The sequence below is a fragment of the Thamnophis elegans genome, chromosome Z, assembly GCF_009769535.1.
Source record: "Thamnophis elegans isolate rThaEle1 chromosome Z, rThaEle1.pri, whole genome shotgun sequence".
Taxonomy (NCBI): domain Eukaryota; kingdom Metazoa; phylum Chordata; class Lepidosauria; order Squamata; family Colubridae; genus Thamnophis; species Thamnophis elegans.
Window position 1 is genome coordinate 103,120,040 of NC_045558.1, and position 13,134 is coordinate 103,133,173.

The 13,134-nt window shown below is 39.4% G+C and overlaps 1 protein-coding gene across 3 annotated transcripts in view; it reads right to left on the reverse strand.

Moving 5' to 3' along the window:
* Positions 1-13,134, reverse strand: part of ZNF652 (zinc finger protein 652) — a 42,846-nt gene that overhangs the window by 9,975 nt on the left and 19,737 nt on the right. For all 3 annotated transcript variants that reach the window (XM_032234792.1, XM_032234791.1, XM_032234790.1), the window contains 2 exons: positions 10,617-10,764; positions 8,763-8,878 (listed from right to left, as the gene is read on the reverse strand). In XM_032234792.1, coding sequence (XP_032090683.1) covers positions 8,763-8,878; positions 10,617-10,764 — 264 coding nt within the window. The remainder of the gene's footprint in view (positions 1-8,762; positions 8,879-10,616; positions 10,765-13,134) is intronic.

Consider the following 13,134-nt stretch of genomic DNA (forward strand, 5'->3'; position numbering starts at 1 on the left):
GATAATATATAATTAAATTTAAGAGTTCCCATTGTTTCTTTATGTTGTATAGTCAAAATATTATAATTTTTATATTGAAACAGAAAACACGTAGAATGTTCCAAGGATACATTTTGAATTGAACTGTTCTATTTACAGCTTGAAACGGTTTTTAAAAAATATATGCATACCAGTATTGACTATTCCATTCTCTAAATCTATACTTACGCCTTTATATCTGAAACTGTATATTCAGCCTGTCTAAAGGCTCCCTGCGTAATATTGATAGTTAAAATTTATTGTACAACAGCTTCTCATGGATTCACAATATAACCGCAATGACTATAATCAATCAACAATAATGTCTCATTTATTTAAACAATTCATAAAACTGCCCATCATACAGCAATGATTCTAAGAAGCATATAGAAGATTAAACACAAACTAGTAATGTAATATACAAAATAAACTTTCCAAGTACTAATCAAAAATAACATACTTATACCTGGGGTCTACACGATACTATTTTCAATCAGCATAAATCAAACCAGACAAATTCATCAACAGAACTGATTTAACTTCCTGCCCCAAATGCCAGAGGAAACATCCAGATCTTTAATGCCTTATTAAAGGCCAATTGAATTGAAGCTTTCTGGATCTAGTGGGGAAACGTACTCCATGGGCAAAGTGTGGCAAAAGAGAAGATAATATTTCCTAATAAAAAGTCAGACCCCGACTGGTTCTGACTATCTGAAGATAGACCACCTCAAGAAACAGACTCTAGAAGGGCATTTTAGCTCTATTTTACTATCTAATAAAAGGACCTTGAAAAATAGTGTTTCTCTCTTTTACCCCAAGACAATCCAGGTAGGACAATCCTGAGTTTCTTGCTCACTGCCACTTCGATTTTGAGGCTAAGCTTACAACTGCTGAGTATTAAGGCCATCTTTACATTCCTCTACACCAGGGATGTCAAATTCACGACCCGTGGCCCAGATACGTCATGCACTGGCCATGCCCACCTGTTTTAGAAAAGTGGGGAAAGGCACAATATGTCATGTAACACCACTGTGATGTGAGTTTGACATCCGACTTCCCATGTCCCATATCCAAGATATTAGACAATAGACATTAGACAATATTTCACTCATGAATGTGGAGATGGTCACACTGCAATTAACTAATCTAACAACATTCCTATGTATTCAGATTGCCGTACCTGGTATCTCAGCAAATTTTCATGTCCATCTTTTATTCTGATTAAATTGTATTCATCTATCAAATCCAATTTTGGGAAAATGTGTCTTTTGAAGGCTATCCAGTAAATCTAAAATAAGAGGTAGTGGGTAGGGACCACTAACGGTCACACCCAGGAGCTTTTGGACACATGGAATCTATAGCAATGAATATCCCTCAATAATTTTTTCTTCTCTGACATAAAATGGTAAGTCTTTCTGTCGGCTGCCTGGGCTCTTCTTAATAGCTAAAAGGCTGTCCTGGTGGATTCCTGAGAGGGGAGTCTATCTTTCCCCAAAGATAAGTCTTTTGAACAGGTGGGGCACTTGTTTATAATGTGGGCTGCAATTCCATAGGCGAGAAATTGACAGAAGTACCTATTTTTGTGATGCAAGTCTAGGCTTTGTATTCTAGGGCTACACAGTAGAAGCATAAACTTCAATCTCTCCTTCTCTATTGAGGACATGCATCTCTTTATTACTTCTATTTGGTTTCTGTAACACCAGTATCTGAGAAAGTCATCGGGATAAGCAGAGGTGAAAAATCTTGCTATTTCCTCCATGCCTCAAGTCTTCCAATTACCTTCTATTAATATTCAGTATTGGAACTGTTCTTTCAAATTCTCTGGTATGCCATGTAGCACTAAAATTCTTTCTCAGTTCATTAGTAGGAAGCCAAAAATTAGTCCATCAAAGAAATATTATTTTACTCACATCTCTGGCAAATAACTGAAAATCTATATGTATTTATGAACTTTCTCATTATTTTATTTTAGATTGCAGAGCTCTCAATTTGTTAGTGCTACCTTACTTGAATAATCAAATGCCAACTTTAACTTTTTACGATGTTCTGGTAACTATGCAGCAATATGAACATTGCCTTCGATGAGGGAGGCAATTGGCTGTTCCATCTTTCAAAAGATTCAGAACAAACATTGGAACAATTTGTAAGAAATGCTGTTGGTTGACATTTCATAAACAACTCAAATTGAGTCATAAAAGTAAAAAACTGATCTTGGTCTCTTCCAAACCTCTCCAGAAATTCCTTTAGGAGCAAAGAAATACTGGCTGGGATGCAGATTGTTGAAACTGCCCCATGAGACAAATCTTGTATGAACTGCTGCATTAACTGTACTATGATAATGTGCAGTTTGTTATTTGTATTTCCACTTGCTGTTATTGTTCTATCATGCTTGAGCAAGCTTGTCTATGAACAACAGGGTGCCTGAAGATTTGATGCAATTTCCATAATCAAAAGAAAGATTAATGACTTCATAATTAGAAAGCAGTGAGGCTTTCAAGACTGATGTAAGTCCTTCTATGTAGGCCAGGTCAGGAAATAAGACTCCAAAAGGACTGTTGTAATTTTATTGTTACAAAGTATAATAACAGAATCTTGAAAGCCTAACGAAGATTCTCTCCCTCCCTTGGCTTATATCAAGAGGATCAAGGTATCACAATCTTGAGTTTCTTCATACTTCCTCCTCTTTTTCACAGCTAAGGGGTGTGTGTGTTTATTTAATGGTTATTGAACATCTCTTTCAAATTTATCTCTGAATACCTCTACAGGCAAGCAAAAATAATCAGAAGCGTCATTCCACAACTAATCTTTATCATATGCCATAGGGAGCCAGAACAGCCAGTGCAGTTTACAAAACAGGTGTATCATAAACATCCAAAACTGTCTATGCTTCTGCATTCTAAATCAGCTGCAGCTTCTAAATGTTTTTCTAGGACCACTTCATATGTAGATTGCATTACAGTTAATTCAATTAAGAAATGAAAAAAGTGTTTCCTGGATACCTTTCTGCAAATATTTCTCTGATCCCATGCCTGAAATAAGGGCAGAAAATATCACATCCTTATCATTACAAGATAATCCTCAAAAAAAGGCTCTTAGCCATTTTTGGTCAGATTTATAAGTAGTCCTTGATGTACAACCATTTATTTGATGACAGTCTGAAGTTACAACCGCACTGAAAAAAGTGACTTATGATTATTCTTCACACTTTATGATTCTTGCAGCATGGTCCCATGGTCACATGATCAAAATTCAAACCCTTGGCAACTGACATGTATTTATGGCAGTTGTAGTGTCCTAGGGGGTCATGTGATCACCTTCTGTGATCTTCTGACAAGCGAATCAATGGGGAAGCCAGACTCACTTAACAACCATGCTACTAACTTAACAAATGCAGTGATTCACTTACCAATTGTGGTAAAAAGGTTGTAAAATGGGGCAAAACTCACTTAACAACTGTCTTGCTTAACAATGGAAATTTTGAGGTCAACTAAAATTGAATACTTTATTTGGTTAAGTGTGAGTAGATATACAAGGAATTTGTTTCGGGTGCAGAAGCTCTCAGTGTACATGCAAAGCAGCAGAATCATGATCATGATCAAAGGAGGGACTTCGAAGGCTAATAAGAAGGATAAATATTAATGCTACATCTGTATTACATAGATAAAATATACATAGACATTAGACAGCACTGTGAGAATTAGGTGTTCAGCAGAGAGATGACATGAGGGAAAAACTGTCCCTGGGTCTAGTTCTTTTGACATGTAATGAATGCCCTGTAGGCTGTCCGGAGGGGAGGAATTTAAAGAGTTTATATCCAGGACGTGAGGGGGTCTGGGGCCCTTCTTCTGATCCATACAATACACAGGTTAGGTGGGCTAGTTTCAGTTATACTTTCTATAGTCTTAACTACAGTATTTTTCGGAGTATAAGGCACACTGAATATAAGACGCACCTTAATTTGGAGGGGGGGAGAGGAGGAGAAACACAAGAAAAAAAGAATTCTGCCTCTGCCTACCAGCATCAGTAACAGCGGTGTCCTTATTTCCACTCGGATTTTGGTAACGAGCAGCACAGATCTTTTTATCCAATTAAAACAAACCCTAGCACCCTACGCACATTTAACTGGAGTGAGTGGAGTGGGGGATTATTTTCATGGGGGCAGAAGAGGGACTTGGCATTGAAGGCTCCGCTCCCGAGACCCCCCTTCTTCCTACCTATAGCCGTAGGCATTGAAAGCTTGGCTTTCTTGCAGCTAGGCCTGATAGAGATGCAGCACTTCAGTCCTCCTGGATGCTGCCATCTTGTAAACACAGTGCTGGGCTTCCCAACAAGCCCTCTGTGCCTTTGCTGCCTTGGTTGGAGCCTGATTCCACAATGGAAGTCAGGACTTGGTTGGTGAAAGAAGTGTAAGGCAAGCAGGCTAGCAGTTCTGCCTACCCCTTCTCCATATGACCCAGGCAGAGGGTGGAGGGCTTCTGCTCCCGACTCTGAGTCTGCAGAGAAGGAGAGTATACAGCTCTGCAATGTGCAACGGGAAACTGGGGAGGAAAACATTTTCAGGTGGCAGCACTGGCTGCAGTCCCTGTTTTTGGATTCAGGAGGGGAATCCACCCGAAAACGCTTTTCTCCCCGATTTGGGCGGAGGCCAAAAAAGTGGCTAATTGCCTGAAAAACACTTGTTTCAAGTGACGGGAATTGCCAAAAATCCCGGCTCCCAGGCACAGAGAGAGCTTAGGTGTTGCCGCCATTGCCTCACATTGCTGGGGAGTAAAGTGCCAAAAATGAGCATCACTTTTTCAAGTCTCCGCATGCTGGGAGATTGGTGGCGGCAGCCGTTAGGGTGCCACTTGGTACCTGCCGAAAACCACCGCCTGAAAAGTGTGACTTTCTTTCCCAGTTACTCAGAGGTTTTGGTTTAAGGTGCTGCTGCCTTACACCGCCCTCCTCTTCCTCCTGCAAACGAGAGGTGCCTCAGACACTCGGCTGAGAAAGAGCTTGTTGATTACTGAGAAGTTCTTTCTTGGAAAACTTATCAAGGTGCTTCTGTGATTTGCAGGGACTACTTGCTTTCCCTAAAGAGACCCCTTGCATGTTCTGGGGGGAGGGTCAGGGCATAGCCTGAGGAATGAACCTGTTTTGGAGGGGGAGGGCGGTTCACAGCTGGTCCCCCCTCTGGCTGCTCAGCAGGCAGCTCAAGAGAGACAATGGCCAAAATGACTTCACTTCCCAGCAATATGAGGAGCTGCCGCCAGCGCCTAAGACTTCTCCGCGCCTGGGAGCCGAGCTGAGTGGGAGTCCCGAAAGCGAAACGCCCTTCCTTTCCCGCAACTGCCACCCGTTGGCCCGGTTCCCTGATGCAATTCGCAGAGCTGCTTACCCTCATGAAAACGTGGGGTGGTTTTTGGCAGATTCCAAGCGGCACCCTAACCACTGCCACTGCCAATGTCCAAAGCGATGCTTGTTTTTGGCAATCACCGTCATCTGGGATGGTGTTTTTCGGGTAGTTAGCCACTTTTTTAGCCTCCACCCAAATCGGGGAGGAAAGTGTTTTCAGGCTGCAGCACTCTGATCCCATCCCCGAATCCAAAAATGGGGCCTGCAGCTAGCACTGCCACCTGAAAATGTTTTCCTCCCCGATTCCCCATTGCACATCACAGAGCCGTGCACCTTCCTCCTCCTTCTCCGCAGACTCACCTCGTTCCTTCTGGGTCAGGAGCAGAAGTCAACTGCCCTCGCTTGGGTCATCTGGAGAAGGGGCAGGCAAAGCTGCTAGCCATCTTGCCTTGCCTCCTGCACAGCGCCCGCTTTGCCAACCGAGTCCTGACCTCCATGCTCCCCTGGGCTCCTTGCGGGTAGGGGCCAGAGGGTGGCGGGCCTACCCTTGGAGTATAAGACACCCAGATTTTCATCCTTTTTTGGGTGGGAAAAGTGCATCTTATATTCCGAAAAATACGGTAACCATTGGAATCTATACCAAACCAGATATAGAAGTACCTACAAGAGACTTAATAATTTATCTGTAAAATGGTATCGACAGCTCCTGGGGCAGTCTGAACTTCCTGACTTGACGCAGGAAGAACATTCTTCACTGTGTCTTTATAATGATGGTTTTCATTTTAAGTGTCCATTTCAAGCCATGGGAGATTATAAAACCTCCAAATATGAAGGACTGCTGATACTGTACTATCCAATATGGTGAGGTAGTAAAACAGAAGGGCTCCTCTGAAAATCCACTCTCATCTCTACAATTTTAAATGTATTCAGCTCCAGATTGTTACGGCTCACCATAGGGACGATTGTTCAACCTCCAGTCTATATGCTGACTCATCACTGTCTAGAATGAAGCCAACGACTGTTGAATAGTCTGCAAATTTCAGAACAAAGGGTTCCCTTGAGATGCTGTCATTGGTATAGTGAGAAAAGAACAATGGAGAGAGCATATAGCTTGAGGGGAACCTGTGTTCATTGTTCTAGATGAAATTTTACCTAGCCTTACCGTTGCTTCCTAACACAAAAACAACAATAAAGGATTACCTGTATTCTTTGTTTTTTTCCATCAATGTTAAATGTCACTGCATTACATCTGGATTCCTTTGAAAACTAGGCAACTGTCTATGGTATAGACTAGAGAGCCAGCGGAGGTGTGATCTGATTTAAGGACACACTTGCTCCCATATTGCAAATGATGACTTAACCATGTACAAGAGTTCCATGAATAACTCTATCCCTCTTCTGAAACCCGGTCAGCCTATTCCTACCTCTCTGTTGTGGAACAGAGAAAAATACAGCCCCAGAAAAATAAAAAAAATCAAAGTGGGAATAATCTGTCCATGGCAAGGGATTCATGGTAATACTTTCCAAGTCCAGTTTATATTGCAACTGTCCCAAGATAAGGTTCAATATGTGACACTTTTTGGTCTGTGTTTTGGCATAGAGGTGTTTGTTCCCACCTGAGTACCCTCCAAGCCTGCATCTGAAATCAGCAGATTAAAATCTGCCATACGATAAGCCCATGGAACTCTATTGCCAAACCAGCTATAAATTCCAAGAGGAACACAAGCACAATTTCCTCTGATCCCTACTGCCCAACTTCACAAGCAGGAATTTGCAACTGGATACTGCAGAGCAGTGCACTTGAAAGCCACCAGACTTTTCAGATGAAAATGGCTACACCCACCTTAACCCTGGGCTACCCTTGATAGCCAGCTAGGTTTTGGTAATTCAAAAAATAAAATAAATCCAGCCCTTTCATCCACAATTAAGCTATGGAGGAGGAGAGCTTTATTATACACTAGTGTTATCCACTAAGTAGCAACAGTTAGAAACCAGGGCATTTGAGCCTTCATTACTAAATATTGTGGTATAGTACAAGAGTCTATCAAGTTTGGTACCAAATATCAAGGCTCTCATCCCTGGAAGTAGCTATAAGGAGCATGGAGAGGATGCTGCAGAAATCATCCAAAGCCATTAAGAGGACAGTACATGCAGAAGTAAATGATGAACCCAGAGAGCCTAGGTATCAACCCTTGAAACGGCGAGCCTCTGGCAGACCATCTCAGGGTTGCCATTCGGAGGCGGGGTGGGGTGTGGGGGAAGGCTTACAGGGATAATAAAAAACAGTAGACTCACAGCATGGGAAGTTGACAATGAAGAAGCAGCCGGCCGACAATCATCTAGAGAGCAGGCTGGCAATAGAAGAACTAGGCCCAACAGAATGATTCCAGGCCTCTCTAGAAGTACAACAGCCATGTGGGTAGGGGCGTAGTTAAATAGGTAGGAAAGCAGCAATAATTATTGCTGCCTTTGTTTTGGTTGCTATGTGCTGATGTTTCCAGGTCTGCCAGAATTAAAAGCAATTAATCGAACCTTTTATTTCTGTTTCTTGGTTTTTGGAAAATCGGAACAGTGACACTAGGAATATTAGAGACTAATATGGCTCTCCTGATTTGCAGAGGATAAGATGAAGTAAAAACACAGTCAGACTTGTAAGATAAATAAAGACTAGCTCAGGGCTGAAATGAGGAGTCCTTGTGCTCTATGAGCTTGCTTGTTATTTATATTCTAGTGGCTCGCCCTGTCAGTATTGGTTGAAGTGGCCTTAGAAATTCCTTGGTTGAACCCAACCAAAGATCACCCCCACCAATATTGACAGGGCAAGCTACTAGAATATAAACTGACAGAAAATTGCACTTTTTACTAGCATTGATAATGTTACCTAGTTTGGGTAATGAAATGTCTGCAAGAAAACAAGTATGTTCAGAGATTACTAAGGTCCACTCAAACTTGTAAAGTTCTGTTATTATAACCTATCTCAATAAATATAGTTTAGTGGAGTCAGTTCCCTAACCTGGTTTATTTAATAGATCTGACAGTGATCTAAACTGTTTTCTGCCATTATCTTCCCCTACCCAATGTTTCTTCATTTGGCTGCATTGCAGCACAACAATATCTTTGATTTCTTATCAAGCATTGATAAATGTTATAATTTTGATCCTGAGATATAATCCATTTCTGCCATAGAGTTAAGAAGGTATCATAAGACCAAAACAAAAATTGCAGTGGATTGTGAGAATATCACTATCCTTATCTGTATGGTGGTCACTGTAGAAATAGAATGTTAGATAAGAGATAACTTTGATCTGTAGAACAGGTTTTATTGTTCATGTTTATTCAATTTTAACATTACTTTATAATTATATGCTTTTTTTACAATTAGACAAATTACAATTGATCAGAATTCATACCTCACATCGGAAAGGCTTCTCTCCTGAATGCTGTAGTGAATGAACCTTTAACGACATACTGCGTTTGAAAGATTTTCCACAGGTTTCACATGTAAATGGCATGTCCTTAGTATGTGCTGAAACATCAGTCAATTAAGTCAGTCAGTCATAACTAGCTTAAATCTCTGAGCATAAATAAGATTGGATCCAGTTGAATTTTTATTTTATTTAAGTATTTATGAGGGTGTCATTCAATTAGAATGGTTCTTGTGGCCTGTAGTTAAATTATAATATACCGTATTTTTTGAAGTATAAGATGTTCTATAGTATAAGTCGCACATTAGTTTTTGGTGAGGAAAACAAGAAAAAAAAATTCTGCCTCTGCCTATCAGCATCTATCAGAATTCATCTGGCTGATGTCCTTGCAGCAAACAGCCTGGTCAACTTCAACATGTTATCACAGCCTGATTCAGCAGGAACAACTGATTGGCGGTTGGATTGGCCTCCCGGAATACCACCAATAAGCTGTTCTAGGCTGCGGGGATCACCACAGCACATCGCTGCCAATCACTGCCTCCGCAAGTCGTATTTTCAGCCTCCGTGTGTTGCATTTTTGGCCTATGCATGCCCCATTTTTGGCCTCCACACGTTGCAAAATGCAACACAATGCACAGAGGTTGAAAACGTGACTTGTGGAGGCCAAAACCGCGATGCGCGGAGGCTGAAAATGAGATGTGCCGAGGTGGCGATCGGCGGCAATGTGTTGTGGCGATCCCCACAGCCTCGAATGAATCTAAACTAGAATGAGTGGAGGCCAAAAACGTGTCACGCAGAGGCCGAAAACAGCCGAAGGGTGCGGGCCAGCGGGAGTTCAGTAACATTTGCTGTATAAGATGCACAGACATTTTTACCCATTTGGGGTGTGTGTGAGAGCCTTATACTCCGAAAAATACGGTAAACAAATAACTTCAAGTAACAATTAACACTCAGGAAATAAAAATGTTATTTACTGTGCCTTATAATATAGAAATTAGCTTAGTACAGATTAAAAACAAAGTACGCTAATTTGACTATAAATTATGGTAGGCACGTACACAGAGAACTACATAATTAGACTTTGTGTAATCATAAGACTAAAGTGTCCTATTTCTTTAACTCTCTTTCTCACCATCCCAGTTAAGCTCAAAGGTAAGTTCTTAGCTATCTTACCAAGTCAAAATTATTCCAGCCAAGTAAGAATAATTTCTTAACAGAAATCATTGGAACAGTTCACCCTTAAAAGAAGTTCAACTTGTCATGGAAATGTTCTTCCTGTATAATTTAAATCTATGGATGGGTATTTTATAGTGAAGATAACACACATTTTACCAATGTTATATGCTTCAATTCTTTCAAATGTAGATTTTGGTTTTAAAGGCAAGAGGAAATGTATAAACTCCCTAACTTCAGTGTTTGCATTCAGGAAGATGCACATCAAAGTTCAGAAGTTTTATTATAAAACTAGTAATAAATGTGGCTTAACTAAAACACCAAATCTCTGCATTGCAAATAAACTAAAATAACATTTCTCTCTCCAATTGCATCAGATTCCCCACATTATAATCCCAGATAGTCTTACATAGAGCAGACTGAAATGCCAAAAGCTTCTCCCCTTTTACTTGAAAGGCTTTCTATGGTGTTCTCTATCCTTTCTAGTAATGGCTAATGGAGATGAACAAGGGCATAGCAATAGAGTTATAGTTAACAGTTTTTAAAATGACTAATCTATTTGTAAACAAGGAGCTACCTAAACACTACATGGACAGTTGACTGAACATCAGAATCATAAATCTGAAGGAAGCACTATGCTATGCAAAACAAACAGCAAAAACTTACCAACCATGTGCTTTCGCACGTGAGCCATAGTGTAGAACTTCTTTTCACATATTTCACAGGAGAATTTTTTCTCTGCATATCCATGGACAATCTTGATATGTTCATGGAGGGACCAAAGCTTCTTGAATGACTTATTACAGGAAACACACTGAATGGGTGGATAGGACAAAGAAGAATAATTTAAACAAAGTTCACTTCAGATGGTACCAGGAAGCTGTAACCAAATGAAATGAACATACACAAGGAAAAAGCTGCAGTTGTATGTACGCTGTTTGTGACAAGTATTAAAATGCCACTCAGTTCATTCTGTCACTGAAACCACAGAAAACAAGATTTAAGTATTCGTATGCTTACATCGCCATCTGCTGCTTCCTCAAGAGCAGATCAGCAGCAACATCAAGGCTTCTACTAGCCTTTCACACAGAAAGAAAATACAGTGATGGAATGAGCAGTGATGCGGAAGAATATTGACTATATTCAGTGAGCTAGCCTACCAGCTTGAAAATGATGTTTGATATCAAAAATAGCTTATTTGTATTTAAGCATAATCTGGGAAGTATATTGCTGTGGATTGTGGGATTACTCAAAAGAATTATTTTTCTCATTTGGAGTACAGCAAGTTAAACTATGGATAGGAAATAAGAGGGAATGAAATAATACATTTCCCTCTAGCCAAAATCATGATAGATCATATTTTAACAAAGTAATGTAATTTTGTATTAACGATTGATTTAGTTGATTTGAGAGGATACTTTTTAATTAATTTTTATCTTGTGTAAGATAAGTTATTAATGCAAAGCAAAATAAATATATATGTAATTTGTATCATTATTCAGTGCAAGTATCATTAATACATCTTACCATAACCCTAGCAAACCAGTAATGCTCTCTCTGTCCCCAAATTTTAATTCTGTGCCAAGAAACCAGAACATTATCAATTATTTAGATTGTGTGAAACATATAGGAGTAAGTTAGCAAAATATAATTTTAAACAACACATTTAGTCAGAAAAATATAAGATCCATGGAGATTTTTTAAGTTAGTCCAAAGCACTTTAAAAATACAATAGACCTACAAAATGCAGATTAGAATTAACTGACTTGAAACTCGTTCTTATTTTCCATTCAAATTGGAAGACAGAAGTAAGTGGATTCCAGTTCCTAGGGCATAACAGCATAAGAATTCTGGACCAGAAGATTGCTGAAGCTGGCACAAGGAATAACAACGAAGTGGAACTGTTGAGTAACAGAGTGGACAGAGCAGTAGCAGGAGGATCATCTGTGTCTTACTCCTCTGGGTTCATACATATATCAGAAATATCACATCCAGTGTACAGAAGAGACACAAAATCAGAACCTGGGATAATAGAATACTAAACCAAAATGCTTAATCCCAGCAATTACAATGAGCAAGGAAGCAAATGCAAACCTATCACATAGCTAAGGACCACTTATCCTTTAATTCAGGCTGGGCATTTCATAGCTAATAAGTGAAAGATAAATATCAGGCCCCCAGAAGGAGTATTTGAAGGTTACTCTATGTTTTATGTCATGTTTATTTAAAATATTTATTATTTTTAAAAAAAATCAAAATTGATTAGAATAAAAGGTATAAATGCTACCAGATTAAATATTGATATAGTCAGGTAAAGTGTGCAAAGTTGAAAATAAACATCTTGCTGATCCATTTATTAAACACACAAATGCTGACCATATGTATAAGGATTTTTCATTTGTATTTGTCCAAAGATTCTTGATTTGCTCATTCTGCATCATTTCCAAGACCAAGAATCATAAAAGGAATAAGCTATAGGATCATATTGCTACTAGTTAACCCACTAACCTGAATTCCACCTCGAGTTCTATGGGGAAGTAACTAAAAATATGCTTTTTAAAAAAGGGAACTTTTCTTAGGGAAACTGCTTCGTATCACTTTGCTCTATTAGTTCCTTTATGGTCTCTGTATACAATACCTAGTTTGTTAGGTATTTATCTAATTATACTGCATTCAGTTTCATTCAAGAACTAACCTGAATAAATTACATGCAAATATGCAGTGTATTTTATTTATTAGTTTCCCAATATTCAGAATTACCTGTGTATAATTCACAACTATCTTTTATGGAATCATGGAACCCACACTCACTTTTTTCTTGTCCGATTGATCTACTAATAACTTGTTTCCCATCTCCCATTAGCGATCATGAAGTCCATATTTTGCCTTCATCATGATAATAATGGTAAGTTAACCTCCCTCCCCCCATCTATTTCAGACAGCTGGAGGAAACATTTTCTGTTAACAATCCCTGTGAAGATCACAGACTGGTAATAGGAACAATAACAATCTTATAAGATGGACAAATAGGAAGGTTAAAATACTGCTTCTTAAATTGTGAGAATGTGAATAGTTTTGAGTTGATTTATCCTGGTCGAATGCTTTATTTCCTCTTCATCCAGCTCTACCCATTGAGGCAGTTCCAAAAGGATTCTGAGGAATTAATATACCGCTCAGTCCCCAA